Below are 20,763 nucleotides of genomic sequence, written 5' to 3' on the forward strand. Positions count from 1 at the left end.
TGACTTCAAATTACCTGTCAACATCGTGTTGTCAGAAATGTTTGAGTTAGGTTTTTATCATGGTACCAGAATTTGGAATGTTGTATGAAGTATTAATTTATTACTAGCTCTAAATTTGATCGAAGTTTGATGATAGGCTTTGGCATGTTTATTTTCTTTTTACTAAAATAAAGCAAATTTTACAAAATGTTTAGATGTGAGACATTCAGTTTATCCTATATTTTCTTCTTTTTCTTTTTAAAAAAGAGGTATTCAACAAAAACCTACGGTGTTTCACATTTGAACAATAACTGTTCCGTGGCTAGTATTTCAGTAGTGTGGTCAGTTACTCAAATTGCAAATAGCTAATTGTGCAAAAATACTAGTTTTAGGTATTAAACATCCTATTTGAGCAGTATTTACTCGATTTTATAAATAGCCAATATTTATGTGTTTGTGATAATCTGACAGGCTACTGCAGGAAGACAGTCCATCTATAGACAGAAAGCAATCGAATATACATTCAGAAGGGGTTTTTTTTTCATTTGTAGATTTGGGGATGCACAAATTATTTTAAAACTGGTTTCATTAGTGCTGTATGTTTTTCCTGGTATGTAAATTTCTGTACTTAAAAATTTCTCATTTAAGACAGCAAAATATGTACTGCATTTTATGAGAAATGAACATGTCTGTTGTTTAGAAGAAAATATTATGTCACTGTGTCCCTGTAAACACAAAAAGAAACAAAAAACATGATAACCATTCAACATGGTAATGTCCTTTCTAATACCATTAAAAAATTCTTAAAACTGATCTTGAAGAGCAAAGCTCTTGAGTAATATCCCTCAATGTCTGTTTCCAAAGTCATAGGAGGTCCAAGACATCAGGCCTGTTATCTGGGTGTATCAGGGCATCCAGCCATGTTGATATCTAAGTATACCAGGTCTGTCCAGCCCCTATTTTTGAGATGCCAGAAAGCTACATCTGCAAATAAATCTTGCAAAGAACTTCTTACCATGTATAGTAACTTTACACTTAGCATATGAGACTTGGTGATCTGTGCAGACTAAAAGCTACATCAAAAAGCCACCTGAATGCAACTTCCCCTTTTAGAGTCCTAATTATTCTAACAGATCCCTGGAGTTTTTTGTTACCCGTGGGGTGTTAAAAATCTGTTTTGTCACCCTTTCCCCGTGGCTTTCCTGTATTCTTACTGTAAAGTTTCTTCCTCACTGAAAAACCATTCTGCATCAAAGAAGCAATTTGTGACATCCTCTCTGGTTGTCTCTTTGTATTTAGGATTTTTCATATGGCAGTCTCTCTGGTGGCATTTGGGACAGGATATGTTAAAAGACTTGAGCGCAGTCCTTCTGACCAAGGCAGATGTGGCGCAAGTTTATGGTGCCTTGGTGGTGCTTTTTGGAGTTGTTCCAGCTATTAAATAGTCCACATTGATCCATCAAATCATTAATATTACCTAAACAAACCAAACAATAGTGTTCGATGGTGTTCTGCTAGAGCTGTCAATATCCTGATAACAAGTGTGAGGTGCCTACGTTGCTGTGTTTTTACAAGAGTAAGGTAGTTTTGTCTTACTGACACTTTTTCCCCAAAGCAGAATGTTAGTAATCCAGACTAGAATATTTCAAAAAAATAATAAGGTTTTATTTCCAAAATCCCTTTTGGGTCTAGATGTGGTCAAATATAATATATCTAAAAGTATCAATAATACAGATGCTACATATGCAGATAAATTTTTTCCTCAGGCCATTTATGGTCTAAATACATGACACAAAGGGGAAAAGGGTATTTGATCCCCATACTACAATAATACCCCCATTATTTTTCCCTTGTGGATCGGAAAATACAGAGTCAAAAAATAAAGTGACATTTTATGTACCTGTTTTAAAGTCTATTAAAATATTCATTCTATTTCTATATTAATTTTGTGTAATAAACCACAAAATTAATACATCATATGCAAAGCACAAGGAATACCATAGTCCCACAAATATTTCTGCTAGCAGGCAGTCTATTTCTGAAGAATACTTGAGCACCTTGTCATATTAGAAGATGAAAGACCAGAGGCCAAAGGTAATAGAGAATCTTCTTATGGTTTGGAACTAATATTATTATTTGGAGACTAATACATTAATAATTTTGAAAATATCATAAAAATACAAGGATTCTGAGAGAAAATTACTTATAATTGGCTTGTCTGGAACTAGCAGAATAAGATATTATTACACTGAAATTGACAAATCCCCATACAAAATTGCAGGAGGAAAAGACTGATTTTTTTTAAAGAAAAGTAAACAAAATAAGCGACTTCAGATTTTTGCTTGAAGATTTTTATTTCATTCTGGCAATCCTAAGTTTCTTATTGATGAAGAGACAAGCTGACACTATACAATGATAAATTATATTTCCCTGATCTTCATTGCTGAAGCATATTTGAAAACCCTGAGGTACAGATAGAAGTCATAAGAACAATAAAATTTTCCTTACTTCTAGAGTAAGGAAAGAACTCCTAAAGCTAGAAAGAATTGTGGTTTTAAACAGTATTTTTGATGTCTTCAAAACACCGATGGCTTGAGAATTTGTCTAATTCCTGAGATTATTTCAGAAAATGACTCATAAAGCTATACTGCAAAGTTGAACAGGCTGAAAACCTGAACCATAGCTCTAGTTAGCTAGAAAGAAAAGGTTCTGCCAGTGAATTTCTGCATGTGTCTGGTTGGCTCATGCAAAGGCATGCTTAATGCTAGAGTCTGGAAGAAGAAATCCAGCCTAGAAGTAATTCTGAACAGGAATTTTAATTAATCCATCTCTACTTAAAATTAAGTCTCTAAATGAACTAAATTAGTGTTGTTGACTGAAGTTGCTTTTGACTCAATCTTCTGTACAGAATCATACACAATAAAACATACAGGTCTTTATTATAGCATTTTCTTTTATTTTATTTCTTTGTCCTCAGTTATCTACTCTTCTCTAACAGTCATTCCTGTTAATAAAATGGCAAATCTGGTGTCCCAAATAACAAATTTCATCTGATCTGTCAATCTATCAGGAAACTGATAGTCTTCTAGGAATAGGATTCATTTTGCTTTTTTTTTTACTCCACCTCCATATAAAATCCTTTAAAGCACTTCCTGGAAGAGACTCCGGAATGCAAACTTTCACAGGTGTTTAAGGAGCATTGCAGTTGTGCTTTATTTCTTTCTCTTGTACCTTTTGTTGTGACATGAGAGTCAGTTTTCCTACATTTATCAAAATACCTTTGGTACCTTCCCCATGTTCTCCAGGGCCAGGATGTGGTCTTCAGTGATTCTTATGGGACCCTTCCAACTCAGAATATTCTGTGATTCTGCGTCTTGCCCTAACCTGGGCTCTGCTCATGTCTGGGTAATGACAATGAGCAGGAGTGTTACTAAAGCCTCAGACAGGGGATAGAGAGTGTTATGCCTAAAACTATCTCCTTCTTGGGCCACCTTGGAGCCAGATGAGGCTCACCTAGATGAGCACGTTTGTGATCAAGTACAAAAGCATTCACATCTACTTAGTCCTCTTTGTATTAGTCTTTCCTGCTCTGCTCTGTCCTGATTGCATTAGGAAGGAAAACATTTTCCCAGTTTGTGCACAGTAGGCCTCAAGATGTGAGATGCTGTTCACTGAAGGTTTTCTGCTAACCAAAATATTACAGAAATCCATTGCAAGAGAAAACCTTCTTGCTATGCAGCTTGCACACTGAACAGGTAAAATCCATGGTCTAGATGTCAGCTAGGAGTCTGGCAAAGAGTGCACACGTGTTTATTCACATATAAGATTTGCCAGCTTCAGACAGCATACTGGTATTGGAAAAAATTGTACACTTCTTGGCATTTTAGATAAACAATTTCTATATAATGCAATATGTGAGCCCCATGTATGTATGCTGTTTTGATGTCCACATGGTTTCCAAAGCTGGATTCCTCAATGTACATATTACTTATGTGGTTAGTAAGCAGGTAAACAATAGTTCTACCTTGGAAAGCAGATAAGACTTGAACTTCTTTCCTGAGAAATAACCAGAAAGAACAGCATTTCGTTTGGTTCCTTTTGAGCAAATGTTTTGAATGCCTAATGTATAAGCCGTGGAGGATGGATATATTTCTTAATAGTTTTTCCCTTGGGATTGTTTTGACCAGGAAAAGAGCATAAGCTGGTACTTCACATTTTTTAGACAGAGTTCAGAAATAGCTGCATGAAAGTTCACTTCATTATGGTGTATGGAAATAGATTTTAAGTAAGGAATTAGAATGAAAGAGAGAATCATTCATAATTTAATGATCTGAGCAGCAGTTTTTCCTCTTCTCAGCATAATGTCCTGGTACTTAATCATCAAGAATAAATTACTATCATTCAGTTATACTAATTATTCCCCCTTAGTTTCTGCTTATTTTGTTGTGTTACAAATGTGAAAAATGTCTGAAACCAGCATTCTAGTTGGTGTTCAGAGTGATTCAGGCAATAATTTCTTAGGTCTAGGTCACCTGGTGATTTTTTGATTCTTAGTTCTGTATCACGTGACCCCTTCACGTGGAAAACCATGTTAGCAGATGTTAAACTCTAGATATGTATTTAAGGACTTTCCTGACATTTTTTATCAAGTATATCACCTTCAAGATGCATTATTGTATCAATATTAGAATAAAGGAAGAAAGTCATTGTTGAAAGTACTTCAGATAATTTTAAGTTTGGAAAGTTCAGTAAAGGTTCTTTTTAAATGAACCAAGAATTTTACCACAATAATCTCTAAAAGAGTTGATAATGTGCACATAGACCTGAAGTGATGATCTTTTCATGGTGTAGCAGTTTTGAAAAAGGTGGACTGTTCCATTTCATATCAAACAAAGCTGCTTCTATCTCTGTTAACACCTGTCTGGTTTACCTCTGACATACTTGAGCCATTTTACTTATTTGAACAAAACTAATATTTGACCTAAATTTCAGACATTTCTATACTGCAGTGACTGATGGTTGTGAAAGAGTTTGGCCTGATGAAATGAAAGAAGACAAATGAAAACTAAGAACAAATATGATTTTTCTCAAAAAACTACACTAAAATTGTATATTCTAAAGAATAGGAAGAACAAAAACTAGTAAAAACAACAAATATACCTGGGCTGTAAATGAAAATATAAACTATTTCAGAATTGAACTCTGCAAAAAGAAACATAAATAACTTTCAAGGTAAAGCATGATCAGTTTTAGAAATTATTAAATCAAAAAGTTATTTAATAGAAAGTTAGACCCCGTGATCCGCAGTGCTTTTTCTCCAGTATCTGATGCTATTTAATTGATAGGTTATGACAGTTTTAATAAATGTAAGCTTTTCTTATATAAAATGTTATTGTTTGAAGTAGGTTTATTAGTTCTGATGTACCAGAATAATATATTCCTCTCTACTAGGAAGAGTATGTAATGAACAGCAGACTTCAGACTCTATATATAAATATTCAGCTATGGTTATGTTGAACTTTGACAAGGTTTATTGACATACTAGAACATAATACTTTTCTGGTGCTATCCTGTTGGTATCAGTGATCTGTAATAAAATGATCTGCCTTACAATTATATTGCTGACTCCAATGCAATTTTTTTTAATTTCGAGCTTTGTCCTTAATTATGTCAAATATAATAGAGAAGATGTTGGTGGGACATCACTTTTTAAAAAAATCTAAAAGCTATATAGAAGGAAGTGAGAAAGAAATTGAGGAATGGGAACAGAAGATGAACTTCAATCACAGGCTATGGCTAGTTAAGGAAATCAAGCAAAAAATAGGGATAAAACCGTATGCAGTTGTATAATATTGTTCCAACCTTAATTTAGTGGTGCATATACCTTTGAAATTTCCAGTTCTTTCACTATTCTTCAGATAAATTTATTTCTTCTCAGAGTATAATTTGAAACTGACTAAGCAGTTTGACTCAGTGATCCTTGTGGGTCCCTTCCAACTCAGATCATTCTGTGATTCTGTAAAACAAGCAGATGTTGGGGGGGGGGGGGGGGTGTTCTGCTTTTCCTCGGTATAGTTTATTAAAAACATAAAACTGTCTTCTAGTATCCTAAAATACAAATACTTTATGATGTGAGCTTTGCCAGCATGAACCACAAATGCTCATTTAAAAATATTTTGGCCCAAGCTAGAAAATGATGCCTCCTTCAATAAATTTTGGCTGAAATTTCCACATGCAGAGGTATTATCTGCAATTACTTACTTTGGCCCTCATGGTCCATCCTTGAATACACGTTTAAAGTGGCTTTTATCTTATTTTCTCTTCTATTGGTGTCTTATTAATTAAAATCATAGTTGCTCTATTACTGCCCCTTCTATTAGAGTTTGGTGAGATTGCCAGAGTGTGAAATTCAGAAAAAAATTGTGAGTACAAGACTAATTTCTCCCATCATGCAGGTACACAAAAAGCAGGATAGGTAACAGTATGCTTCATGTTGACCTCTTTCAGTATCCAAGGTCATGAGGAGGATTAAGAGAGAAAGTGTTAGAGGCCTTCAGGAACAGAGCCTTACAGGTAGATAATGTTATACTGCACATTAATCCTTAGACAAAGTACTTTAAGGTGGAGGAACCTTCCAGATTTTTTCTAATCCAAAACACCTGTTGAAAAATTCTGATACCTTTTACAGATATGGTTGCATAACACATTTACTCTATATCCTTATTCATTCCTATATCTCACTGCTCATTGTGATCCACAGAAAATAAGTTTTGTCTTGATGTTTTTTCAGGGGCTGAAGAGGAAGGAATAGAGACCTTTGGCTGAATGCTTGGCTATGTTTTTAAATTGTGTTAAACACATCAAAATGTCATATGTATCAAATGGCTGGCTTTATATTTTTTGCTTTTTTCCCTCTTCTTTCTATCAAAAAAAAAAATTAATGTAAAAGCTCATCAGGGAGCTAGAAAAAGTGAGATCACCCTGATGAAAAGTCATAGTTAATTTAGGATTTCTGGGGAAAGGGAGTTTATGTGTTGGTCTGACTTGCACAGGGAGTTTTGATGCTATCAGCTTTCTTTTCCTTTCTGAAATGGTCATTCTACTGCAGCATAGGCATTTCCATATGCAGATATATATCTAGAAGGACATTTAATGATTTCTAAATACAATTACTGAATTAAACCTGTTTAGCAGTATAGAAGCACTTTTCAGGTTTCTTTATTGTTGTCCGAACAGCAGCAGAGGCAGGCAGGCTTGATTTTCAACAGCAGTAGAAATTGGGAATTTCTGTGTGCTCTCATGTCAACTTTTCTATAGCCATATCTACCAATCTCATTTTTTCAGTGCTCAGTTTTAACTTAAAAGTTTTGAGAAGAATGGTGTTTAGTAGCACTAAATCTTGTTCTGAATTAAGGTGTCTACTCAACTGCGTGGCCACATCGGCCTGTGGCACGACCCACAGCACATGAACCAGAAGTAGTGTGTGTGTATCATATGCAGCTCACATCTTTGACAGGGGCAATAGGCCTGGTGGTTTCTGCATTGCCTTTTCATGTCCATAGGCAAGTCTGCATGTACTTTAAAAGACAAACAGGAGGTGTGAGGTCTGGCTGCAGGAATAATTAACTCAGCCTGTTCCATTTGGCCGTTTTTTCAAGCAGGGATTTAGGAAGATGCACGCTGTATAGGTAAGAACTATACTGGCAGCCACCTGCTCTTAGCAATCATCTTTTCCATGGCCTCCTCCAAGATAGAGAGTACACCATATAAAGATAAAATAAAATTTTCAAGGTGTTGCTGAGGCTGACTGACTGTCGTGTTCCTTTTTCATATATATGTTATCAGAACAAAAAAAATCCCATTCACAGACTCCAGCAAGTTACCTGAAATTTATGCTCTTCTTAGTTCTGTAAACTTTGCAAACGACTTAAGTTTCGTTCTACTGATGCATAATATCCCTTAAATTCCTCATCAGTATTATTTTCCAGGAAATCACTGTATATCATTTATTACTGTACATAATGTGTGTGGTATAGGTATAACATAACGAAAACTCATATTTCTAAATGCTTTGAGACTGGTGGTAGGATTAAATTTTTTTGCAGGTTAATTTAGTGACTTCTAAAGTGAATCTGACATAATTTCTGTGTCCCCTTCAATAGCATATACTGTTTATTTATAGTATCTATGTACCACTAGAGCTGTTTCCATGATGCAGCATTCTTTTGTGGTGGCTGGGATCAGCAGCTGGTCTAGTTTTCCTCCTATATAATTTCTATTATTTTTGTTTTGCCTCTTAGGATTTGATACCAGCATTTTGCCAATTTGCAAAGACTCCCTCGGCTGGATGTTTAATAGGCTCGATATGAACTATGACCTGTTGTTGGACCAGTCAGAACTTGGAAGCATTTACCTTGACAAGAACGAGCCATGCACCAGGGCGTTCTTCAATTCTTGTGACACATACAAAGACAGTTTGATATCTAACAACGAGTGGTGCTACTGCTTCCAAAGACAGCAAGGTAAAAGATGAGAACGACCTGCCTATGTATATGACTGACCTTTTGGTTGGGCTTTATTTTTTTTTTAACATATTAAGAAAATTGCAGTGAAGTACAAGCTCTTAAATACTGTGCAATGAATTTGTGTTAAGGTTTGTGACATACGGTGAATACCTTAAATGAAGTAAAAAATCCCCAAACAAACAAAAAAAGCCAAACAACCCAAGCTAAATGGAAAGGTTTGCTATTAAAATTCAAGGATTCTAAGTGCAACACTGCCACTAATGCTTTTACAGCTATATTGTTCCTCTTACCAACATTTAGTATGTATGGAGATGAAAGAGATTAAAATAACATACGCAAATACTTAAATTATTTCTTCCCAGTCTACTTTGCCTACACTAAAAAATAAACTTTTTGTATTGCTAATGTAGGGTATCTTATGTTCAGTGAGCCTAATAAAATAGCTGAATAAACATTATGGATAAAGTTACTTTCAATCATTTAGACCTAAAACCAGTTGGTTTTTATTGCCTAGTTGAATGTCTTGTTAATGTTCTGATGTGATTTTGGTTAGACAGAAAAACACAACCTAGAAGCATTATTTTCCTGAGGAATATATAACAATTCTAGACATCACGTAAATTATGTAATCAAGCTAGTTGTAGTGTATCAAGAAATTCACTCATTAAATATTGGCTGAAATTGGGCAGAATAACCCCTGCATTATTCTTACTAACATGAGGGAGTTTTTCTAAAGGATAAACAGTAACCAGGGTTCAAATTTATACTGCCAGTAGAGGAGATAAAACTGATTTGGTGGAAAGTTTCCAAAATTAATTCAGCCTTCTTGAAAATTTTAGTATCAGTTTTTAAATCTCACTTGTAGCCTTAAAACTCTCATGATAAATTTACATTAGCATTCCACATTTATGGTTTCACTCTGATTTCTATGGAAATAAAGGTTTTTATGATGCCACATCTGCCATTTGTGAATCTAGATAAAATAAAGCTGTACTCCTGTAGATAAATACTGAATAGCATATTTTTCTTTGATAACTTTCTCTTTAAAAGGTTAACATTTAAACTTCTAAAATACCTTGCTTGTTTTACGGAAGAACAATAAGTATTGCTTTATTTTTTATAAGGGTGTATGTACTGCTGACAAAACTGGCAAATTAAAAACAACCCATCCCAGAAGTAATGTAGCTCTTAAAGGACATAACAGCATAACCAGGACATTAAGAAAACACTTCCACAGATCAGTTTCAAGTAGTTTTGCATTTTCTTACCTATAAACACATTTTGTGTAAAGTATTTGCTCAGTGTCCTTCTAGAACCTGAGGATGGTATTGTAAAGACTGATCTAAACACTAAAGAATTCTATTAATGGTACCCCAGCAAATCCATCTTTCAGACACTGATTCTTCACATTGCAGAACCCAACATTATCAAGCTTTTTTTCCCTTTTTTACCAATTTCCTCACTGTCTTGATAATTAACATAATGGTGTTGTGATAAGGTGCTGATTTCAAACAGATTAGATAGTCTTTAATACCACTGTGTTTGAGTATATAGTAAAAAAGATGTCTCCTAAACAATTGTGTATGAAATGAAATTGCATGTTTTGGCAACCCTTGTGCATTGAACATACACTTCATCCTTTGAAATTAACACTGTCGTCAAAATCTGTATTCTCTGGATTTTGGTGTAAGGTGAAAAAAGAATCTTACAGTCTTCTTTTGTCATGTCATACTGTTAGCTCATGCACAAATGTCTAACTGCCTAACTCCCTAGTGCATTAGTAACCCATTGAAGTCTCTGTTTGGAATTTGCATTGCTGTGCTGAACCTTGGAATATTTTCATATTTGGTCATGTTTTACTTGATGGAATGATCTAAATAAGGCCTTTAACTAAGGCTTTGCTATTAATAGCAAAGAGATGGAAAAGCTGAGAAACTCAGCAGCTTCTTTCTGATGTTTATTAAGATAAGTTGATACTAACAGAATGCTTCAAGCCATGTAGAGAGGTCTCTCTATTCATTGACCTTAGTAGTGCTTTCTGGGCAGATCAGTGATTTTAGAGTACTGTTATTGATTAACGATGTTCAAAAGGGAATACAAAATTTAGTCAACCATATGTATCATACTGGGGATAGCAATTTCATTGTGCTTTTTAAAAGTACATGGCATTTGCTTGAGTCATTATCTAAGAAGCCCTCATAGTCTTTGATCTTAGTTTTACCATGCAAGACTGTCAGGATCAGACAAGTACTTGTAACTCTTCTTCATTCTTTCTTTCTGCTTGAGATCCATCATGTCACATTACACTACACTAGACCTATTACTGCACATTGCTAACAACTTCTTGTCAATATAAGAAACTTTTTATGAATCATGAAGTCAGATCTTTCTTGTGGAGAAGATGATCTTTCTGTAGTGATTGTCCCGCCTTGACAAATGCTTAAACACTTCGGTACAGTCCAGTGATTCTTACTGCACTTTTTCTTGCTCTTACTCTGCTTTAAATGTAGTTTAGTATTTCTGAGGTGTATTCTAGGCATTAAAATGCGTTTCTGCAATACTTCAGCTCTGTGACAGTGCTCTTTGCAAGTCACTTTGGTCACTATGGCCCTCTAGTTTCAACAACCCATGTGAGTGTTTGAGCGCCTATCTTCAGAACATACTTTCTTCATTGTTTAATGCTAACTTGACACTTTAGTGTTTACCTAAATGCTGAGGCCTTTGCAATGTTGGCCTTTTTATAGGTTGAACTTCTTTCTGCCAGTAATTCATTACTGCAGTCTTGTTTTGTTGCATCACTGAGTGAGAGCAGGAGAGTAGCCAATTTTGCTGGGAGTATTAATGCAGCAAAGTATTTGTTTACTGAAGGCCTCTGCATGGATCTATTAGTCCAGCACTTTTCTAGATACATTTTCTTAGAGGCTCTTTTGTCTGTCATGCCTGGAAGACATCTTAATGACTTCAAAAACAGTCCCTCTTACAGAAGAATGGTAATTATCGTGATTTGTATTTGCCAGTCTTAAGATTGCAAGGACTTCAAATATATTTATAGATGGTTATAAAGGAAGCGGTAACATGCCTTTATCAAGATAAATGATTAACATGAGTAAGATCCCCTGGAGGACTTCTTGAGGTGTAGTGTTGGTGCTTCAGATCCCTGAAGTACAAACCTTGGATGTCCAACAATTATAATGCTTAACCCCAAGCACAGGCAAGACATCAAAAGGGAGCCTAATCTGCGGTGGACCATATTCCAGAAACTAGGGGCTCTGCCAAATATTATCTACTTGATAGGTGGAAAATCACTGTTTTGTGTCTGAGTGAGAAGGAGAATCTCTGAAAGTTGGAGGCTCATTGTGTGGGTAACAGCTCGAGACCTATCTGTTAAAAATCATAGGCATTCTTTGTCAAACCTATCAAATTTACTCCAGTTGATCTGTTAATGTGCCATTTTGGTAAATCTGAGCTTAATTGTGCTAGCCTTGAAGCACTTCTTGACATGACTGGATATTGATGTCTCAAGGGCCAGTGTTAATAGCATTGGATACTCTGGTGTGCACTGGTACTTTGAGCACTGACGAACTGTGAATGGCTGCTGTCACGTGGTACATGACTGATGTCAGATTCATTGCTATTTCAAAAGAAGCTACCACACTGATTTTCGTAAAGGATTTTTTTTTTCTCCTTGCCTCACGACTGCCGTAAGTTGTCCAGTGACTGCTTTTTTTATTGAAATAATTTCAGAAATCTAAAAAAAAGCTTTTTAAACTTAGGAACTAGCTGGCAAATAAAGAGGGAGGCATTATGATTTGGGAAAAGAGGAAAAAGAATGTGCTGTGAGCCAAAAGGAATTGGTTGAACTTCTAGCCTGCCATTCTCTTTGACAGTTTTAAGCACTAGAGTGATTTAGTATTGTTAAGAGTTTTTGCTGCTTTTATCATGAGAAACAAAGCTTAAGTGTGAATCTTGAAGACCTAACTTCTGGGAAGAAGAGTGTTTTGGGTAAGTAACTATCTCATGTTGCCTTGTTACCTCTTGCTTGGTGGTATTCCTTTTCGTAATTAAGCCACCAAAGATTTATAGCTATAAAAGATGATTTTTTTCTTTAGGCAGCATCCACCATTCTTACATTTCCACATGTTAGTGCTCATGTGTGCAGATCTGTGTTTCTAATTTCGGATTATTTTTCATAGAAAAAAATACATGTATTCTTCCTATTTGACTAGTTCTTCTCCATCGGCATATTTCCCATCTCTTTTGGAAGATGAATAGAAATAGAATAGAATAGAATAGGTAGGAAAGGTTCTGTGACATAACCCAACCATTAACCTAACCCTGCCAAATCCACCCCAGTCCTAGATCCTTATAACCTGTGATATTTGTATGATAAAGGGCTGACATTTATTAGATTAATGGTAGTAGAAAATACCTTTAGTTTAAGAAATAATCTGTCCTCAGAATGCTGTAGCATTAAGAGTTTAAATCTTCAAATATTGGGAAAGACAGAAACCTTAGTTTTAAAAGGTAATGAAATAGTGAGCATGATCATCATGAAAGTACTTCTTACAACAAAAAAAGTAAAACTTTATGTAGCCTCAGCAAATACTTAAAAATTGAATCCTTAAAACCCAATACCCACCCAGTGATGTCAAATCTCAGTGATTTTTCAAGAGCACACTGACAAAATTGGTTGGTTGTCTGGAAAGACAACTCCTGAAAATTTCTTCTGGCATTAAGAATCCTATTGACAGTGTTTTGAAAGTGGAGCCTACTTTTAAGGCCTTCAGTCTAAAAACAATCATTATAGATTTAGTGTGAAAAGCCTGGCCCACCAGAGTTGAGGCCTCTGGAAACATTTATAAGCTTCTTTAAATGTATTGGATATGTAAATGTTATTTAAAATTTAAAACCAAGAGAAATTAATAGCCTGCTGTCAGTAAGGGGTTATTATTGTCTGCTAGTTCATATTTACTCTCTTAGATAATACCAAAGGCCTATTGGAATAACTAGGCTGTGCCAGCCAAGAGGCTTTGTGCTCACCAGAAGTGTATTTTTGATCCCCACTTCATCTAGGCATTTGTCACCATGGTGCCCTAAGCAGTGACTGGGTTCTGGTCTTACAGGTGTTCTGCATCAATGTGCTGGGCCAGTCTTGCTCATCTTTAAACCAGCTCAGAACACCTTTTTCTATTTGCATGGAGAAAAAGGGATCCTTGAGTTAACTACATGGCAAAGATGTATTAATAAATTATCAAGGTCTGCTAAAATGGAAAATGCATTTAATATTCATGGAATGTAAGATTTTGCCTGGGAATGGTGCAAGCTAAAGACACCTGTGAATAAACTCAGTAATTCTATTGGTGGTTCGGAATGAGAAATGCCCTGGTGCTAATGGTCTAATGTGGTACGCAGTGCGAGTGTTCAGAGAGAGATTAATTAGTGCTTTTCTGTCTTTGATTCTTTCACTTATTCAACAGTGATGTAAGGACATTCACATCTTTCTTCCCATTCATGGGGCATACTGCAGCTTTCTTTTATGGACAGTAGAAAATTAAATTCTTCAGAACAAGAATAAGCTATAACTGAAGAATAGAAGACTGAATTTTAATACATTTTCTTCTTCTTAGAGTCATCTAAAGTTTGGCCTCCTTTTTTAAGTTAGTTTGCTGCACATGAGGCTTTGTACCCATGGGATCCAGTCTTAAATTGTTGCCAGAGAATCACAATCTTGCAGACTTCAGTGAAGGAAAAGGTCTTATTTTCTTAGTGTAGTATGTGAAATACAAAATTTGAACATGACTTCTAAAAAGGACAAAAGAGAAGAAATTTAAAGTGCCATCCTGTTTTTAACCAGTACATGAGGCAAGCTTCACAGTTGCACTCTGATTTTTATAGAGCAGTAAAGTAGGGTGTGATAGTTACTATTTTGGTCTAGCATTCCTCATCCTCCAGACTGGTGACTAGATGCTCACTTGGAGATGAGATAACTGGGAGTAGTGTTCTGCACAAATCCATGGTGCTGTGCAGTTCATAATTCTGAAGCTGTAGCAAGGTGTGGTAATTCTTTTATTTTAGATGTGTGTGTTTCATAAGATCAGTAGTTAGAGTGACCTTACAGCATAGCAAACTGCGAAAACGTAGTCATGTGCTTTCTGTCCTAGATACTATGTAACCTGTTTAACATTTTTTATGTCGTTTTAGACCCACCTTGCCAGACAGAACTCAACAACATTCAGAAGCAGCAAGGAGGAAAGAAGCTCCTAGGTGAGCCATAGATCATTCTTTTGAAGGTTTTATTACTTACATAAATAACCCTAGTTAAACAGCAACACAAAATCAATATTAATCCAATGAAGATAGACCCACAGTAAATCTCAGAAACAAAATTTATGAAATTTTTGAAAGCTATTAAACTTAGTTTTATTACCTTAGCTACCAAAAGCTCTTACATCTGTTTTATTACCCTGATAGAAGGGTTTCACAGTTACAGAGGGGACAGCATAAGGTACTCCTGGAGTAGTATCTCTGCTGATCCTTTAACTGTGATATTCTGTAAGTAATTGAAATCTTTGTTGTGAATCAGTTTATACTGCATCAATATTTCTGAAGTGTAAGGTCTTCATTTACCACTAGCCACTGTGTAAAAGCTGCAATAAGAGGCTTGGCCCGAAGCAGTCAAAACTGTGTTTGTGCTAAGGATGGTTTCTAACGAGAACTATACACTTCAAATGCTTTCATATGAATGTTGTCTTCATTGTGGACTCCATTTGGTCCAAGTGACAAACAGTGGATTATTCAGCTATAGGCAAGTCACTGCCTCACAAAATAAGCCCCTCTTGTATGTATAAATGCAAATTTAGTACTAATTTTTTACATTTTTTTATGGTGTGTTATGCTGCATTTGTCTCCTATGGTGGAATAATTAAATATTAGTATGTAAATAAGTGGTTTCTAAAATATGTATTAAACACAAATAACTCCTTGTAGCAGATAGTTTTTTAATCAGGAAGTCTGGCCCTTACTATTCAGACTCGTTTGTGCTCCACAGATGATAGAACTTCCCATTCAGGAGTGGGTCCTACATTTGAGCCTTTTCACCAGAATACAGTGAAAATCTGGACTGAGATACTCAGGGAGTAAGGAATATATATCACAGGATCAACAAAAAATTTAAAGGAAGATCGCTCACTTTATTTCTTGAAATCAGTCCAAGACTGATACGTGTTATTTTCCCTCCTACATTTGATACATTCAGTCACTTTGGGTCAACTGAATTTAGTACTACAAAGGCAGTCTGGAATGATGAAACAGCAAAAGGTAGTTTCTTTCTGCTATAATTGTGACATTGGCCAAGACATGGATTTTAATATACTTTTCCAACATGCACAGATATATCTATATATATATACACATCTGTTTTTCAGGGCAGTACATCCCCTTCTGTGATGAGGATGGGTATTACAAACCAAGTCAGTGCCATGGAAGCTTGGGGCAGTGCTGGTGTGTTGACAGATACGGCAATGAGGTATCAGGATCCAGAACAAATGGCGCAGCGGAATGTGGTAAGTTAAGAACCTTTTGTGGTGTTTGGTTTAGAGGTGTTATGCCCTTCGATTGCCAACCAGGTTAAAGTTCTTCAGTTAGAAATGTGGGACCCAACTACATGGATTTTGATACAAAAAGTAACAAATTATAATATTGTTATTGCTTCATTATTTTTTGGAACTCCTGTCACTGTGTCAACTGTTAATAGACCCCTTATATGTGCTTGGCATAGTGTATATAAACCCAGGAAAAATCAATTTTCTAGAGCAGCATTAGGTAAGTCCCAGAATGTTTCATGAAATTCCTTTGGGTAATCAGCATGCTAGTGAATTCAATTTGACATTTTTTTTAGTTTATATTTGAGGGAATTGCCAAAAGTTTTTAGCACACTAAATCTTCCCTTATTTTTCCCTTCCCTACAGCACTGTGCAGCTTCTTCCAAGAATTCCCATCTTTATTTGATGTCCCAGATATAAAAGATGAAAAAAAAAAGTATTTTTCCTTTTTTTTTTTAAAAAAAGTCATTTATGACTCCTTTTCACTTCTTCTCCAACAAAAGAACATAGCCTGAAGCAGAGAGTAAATTGAATACAGTATTTGAGGTACAAGCTCAGGCCTATTGTCCATCTGATCCAGGATCCTTTCTAGATAAATGGACAGTTCAATATAGTTCAAGATAATATGTAAGAAGTGAACAATAGTCAGTGTATATTACCAGTAGTCTGTATTGTCATCTGTAAGTTGGACTTAAATTTTTTTCAATTGTTCCTAGCACTCATTACAGTTCTGCAAATCCATAAAATTTGTCTCCTTTTGTTAACATTGAGAAATTATCATTCAATATTGAAGTGGATCTTTTATGACAAAAGACTCTTCATATTATTTATATTTTATATTAATGTCTCACTCTGTAGTTCTCCTGAAAGTAAATATTCTGGTGTGCCTTTTGTATGATTATGTAAAATATACTTTAAATATGTAGTGTATCTTGTGAGTCTTTTCTATAACTATCATACCTTTTTAGCTATCGATTTAGAGACTTCAGGTGATTTTGCCTCTGGTGATTTCCATGAATGGACAGATGATGAAGATGATGAAGATGAAATAATGAATGATGAAGATGAAATTGAAGATGATGATGAAGATGAAGGAGATGATGATGATGATGATGATGATCATGATGGATATATTTGATGATATTAAGGGGTCCATATGTTGTACCTTTCTAAATTTCACAAGATTATATTTCATAAAATCCCTTTTCTCTCCAAGATCAAAAGGGTTCTAACAAATATGTATATTTTGTATGATTATTTCAAACATTGCAGCTGGAGTCATAGACTTTTTTTGTTTAAATAAGAATAATTATATCATGTGCTTTTGAGTTTTTAAATGCTGTTGCACTGAAGAAAACACATTGGAATTCTAGCTGGAAGAAAAAAATGTTATGTGCTACTGAAAATATATGTATGTGCAAAACACACTGGTTGACTAAAGTCAACCAGTCTCTTCAAAATTCTGCTGAAAAGATACTTGCTCTTACTTGGAACTGTGCATGTCCTCTTCAGAATGCATACTGTAACTTCAGTACCATCAGTGTTTTAGGCCCTGCAGTTGTCCATTTAATGAATCAGAAATGTATTGCAGTAGAAAAACATTGGTGCACAAGTAACATCTCAACCAGCCTTTAATTAACCAAAAGTATGGAGAAAAATCAGGAGGGAAAACTATAGCAAAGTCCTCCTTTGGGTTTGCATTTGTAGTTACGTTTTTATTAGGAAATGGCTAGATTATTGAAAGGATTTTTCAAAAGCAGTAACATGGGCAAGCACCAGATCTGTAATTCTAAAGTTTTCTTGTATTTCCCTTTTCTGGTTTCATGTCAAGGTCATATAAGATTTATCATTATTTACTTAAACTTTGCTTCATCCTTTGTGGTTTCTCTGTATTTCTCACTAATCAGACTAGCGTAAAATATTTACATGGGGGAAAAGATTTGCTTAAAATTGTATTACCTTTATATATGACTGTATTTCAGAGTATTGTCACTTGCCCCAAGGTAGTTTTTAATAAATGTATAATGATGCTTTTTATTTTCTTATTTCAGATAATAGTTTTGCTCTTTATCTTAATTCATTTTGTTTTCTGTTACTAGTGCAGAAACTTAGAGAACGTATTGTAAAGGTGCCTTGCAAAATAGAACTAGAGAGGTTTTAGCATGCATACCAGTATAGGATGTTAGGCAATAGCTAAGCACACCCAATTACCAAATTAATACCAGTATAGGTACTGCTGCTGGAATGAAGAAAATGGATTATTTTAATTTTTTCCTATTATTATGTAATTACCATGTGGTCTAGATTATACTTATTGTGTAGAGTAGCACTTAAGATTTGACTGTAGAGAAAATTACTTTAATCACTGTATTTATGTTAGCATGTTAATTAATTGTGTAGACATTTTGGGACTCCACCATCTTCATTCATATCCTATCTGTTTCTTTCTGCCCACAATAAAATTGACATGACCTGTATAATGTATCACTACAGGTTGTATAATTTAAAACTGAATCACTGGTTTCCCATCATTAATTAAAAGGAAAATCAGTTTCTTATTTGAATTAATTTCTACACAGTGAATACTAAATCTAATGTTTATCTTATGTAATATTGAAAAGTATAATGCATTTTCTTTTTTACTGTTTCTGTATAGTTTGCAAAATAAAAACTCTTGTAACCAACCTTTGGCCAGTATAGCCCATCATTTTTGACTTCTTACATAGTCTGAAATTTAGAATCAGAAAGAATTCATGTTTCAGATGCATTTTACCTATTAAAATATGTATTTACTTGAATAAAGCCATTAATGTTTTATTTCAATTAAAAAATATTTGAATAGGGCAAAACCCATAGGGAGCTTCTGGATTTCTGTAGTTTTCCTGATTTTTCTATAGCTTTGTTATGTACTTTTATGACATTGTCTTCATTACATAGTAAGGAAAGAGAGAGATACTTCTTTTCAAGCTCTTGTCATAATTTGTGGGGCATAGTTGTGTTATTTTCTTAAATAAAGATAGTTAAGAGTTTACCATTCTGATAGTGGGATTTTGTCAGAGAACAGTTTCTTATGACTGAAATTCACTGATACATGAACTGATTTTAAATAAAGAAGCTAAAGAAAAAGTGTTGTCATTATTGGCTGATACAGTAAGTACTGTTGTGGGGAGGTTTTTTGATGTGACAAGTAGTCATTAGATGACAAACTGAAAATTCATTTCATTAAAACTTGTGATATGAAGAGAATTAAAGAGAATTCATAATGTGTTTTGTCTAAAGGGATTACAGTATGAAGACCTTTCTGAAAAGTAGAGCAGAAGAGCATGAAAGAAGTTTATATTCTTTCTTCTTTTTCCCTGAAAATTCACCACTGAACTGAAAGAGGAGGGAGTATGCATGCATTTTAGTCCCTGGGTATTAAAGCTACTTAGCATAAATTCAGAAATCAGTCAAAATAGTTAAATGCACTAAAGAACAGTGATAATGGAGAATTTGGATAATTTTGGATAACTTTTGTGGTCCAAAACTAAAACAGCAACAACAAAAAATTGAATTGTTACGTATTCCTGAGGAGAAGCCAGAGAAAAGGTTGATACAGTGTAAGTCTTCCTTTGAAACCATCCTTTCTTTTTTACAAGATAGGTAACTGCCTGTGGATTAATACTGTGGTGTTGCTTACCTTTCATGATACCAAATGAACTGGAAACTGCTTCACTGTGTGCTTCTTTCCTGCATTAAAGAAATGCAGGAAATCAGGAGCAGGAAGAGTAAATAAAGGCAAAGGCTGATCATATAAACGTACTAAATGCCTAAACCATTCAGAAGCTTCTTCCTTCTTTCCATAAAACACAAACATTTGCACAGATGTCTGTCCCCATGACTACAGTCATGCAGAAAGCAGTCGGGAGCCCTTGACTATTTTTACAGTGTTGCTGTCATTTGTTGTTTTTTCTTGATCTTACAGTTCTGCACATGTATTTATAGATATGCAAATATAGTGATACAACTTTGGAGATTTTCAGACACAGTGATTAATCCTTGTACTCTTAGAATGTGTGGAATTACAAATCTCAGTTTCATTGACAAGTAAGGAATACCAAGCTCAATGCCATAAAATGTTATATAGTCTTTGAAAGGAGTATTTTGGGTCGAGGCTCAGATATGCTTAGTTTAGAAGAAAATTAATTAGTGTCATTAGATTGCTTATACAAAAATTGGATTATTGTGCAAGACTGAGGAAGATGGACCATAATGATAGTGGGAAAATTTTGGCCTGTTTTGTTCACATGGACAAGAACTGGATTTCCTTTATTCTTATTTAAAAATTCCACTGCCTGGGTAGAATAACAAAAGTTTGTCAGGATGTGGATTAATTTTATGCTTCATAGGAAATGAAAAAGTATTTGTATTTACAGATTCTTTGTGAGAGCAGTGAATATATTGCTAATTACTAGAAGCTTTTAAAAAATAGATTTAAATAAAGCTGTGGCAGTATGAATTTATTTGAAATACTGTAATTATTTTTACTGTTTTTTCAACTAATTTAAATATATTAGTCGCAATCATTCACAATTTCATTTCAGCTAGTGCAGTGGACTATAAAGTAGTTTGTCAGCAAGTTCCTGTGTGAAGAGAGATTGGTATTAACATGAAGAAGA

At 34.8% G+C, this 20,763-nt stretch overlaps 1 protein-coding gene across 6 annotated transcripts in view; it reads left to right on the plus strand.

Annotated features, from left to right (window-relative positions):
- Window positions 1-18,789, plus strand: part of SPOCK3 (SPARC (osteonectin), cwcv and kazal like domains proteoglycan 3) — a 188,418-nt gene extending 169,629 nt beyond the window's left edge. For 5 of the 6 annotated variants that reach the window (XM_048304288.1, XM_048304285.1, XM_048304286.1 and 2 more), the window contains 4 exons: window positions 8,280-8,501; window positions 14,706-14,768; window positions 15,929-16,066; window positions 17,074-18,789. In XM_048304288.1, coding sequence (XP_048160245.1) covers window positions 8,280-8,501; window positions 14,706-14,768; window positions 15,929-16,066; window positions 17,074-17,243 — 593 coding nt within the window. In that variant the 3' untranslated portion in view covers window positions 17,244-18,789. Of the gene's footprint in view, window positions 1-8,279; window positions 8,502-14,705; window positions 14,769-15,928; window positions 16,067-16,471 lie in introns of all 6 variants that reach the window. The other variant, XM_048304284.1, reaches the window with a different exon arrangement.
- The last annotated feature ends 1,974 nt before the right edge of the window (window positions 18,790-20,763 follow it).

Source organism: Corvus hawaiiensis, chromosome 5 (assembly GCF_020740725.1).
Source record: "Corvus hawaiiensis isolate bCorHaw1 chromosome 5, bCorHaw1.pri.cur, whole genome shotgun sequence".
In the NCBI taxonomy this organism is placed as follows: Eukaryota; Metazoa; Chordata; class Aves; order Passeriformes; family Corvidae; genus Corvus; species Corvus hawaiiensis.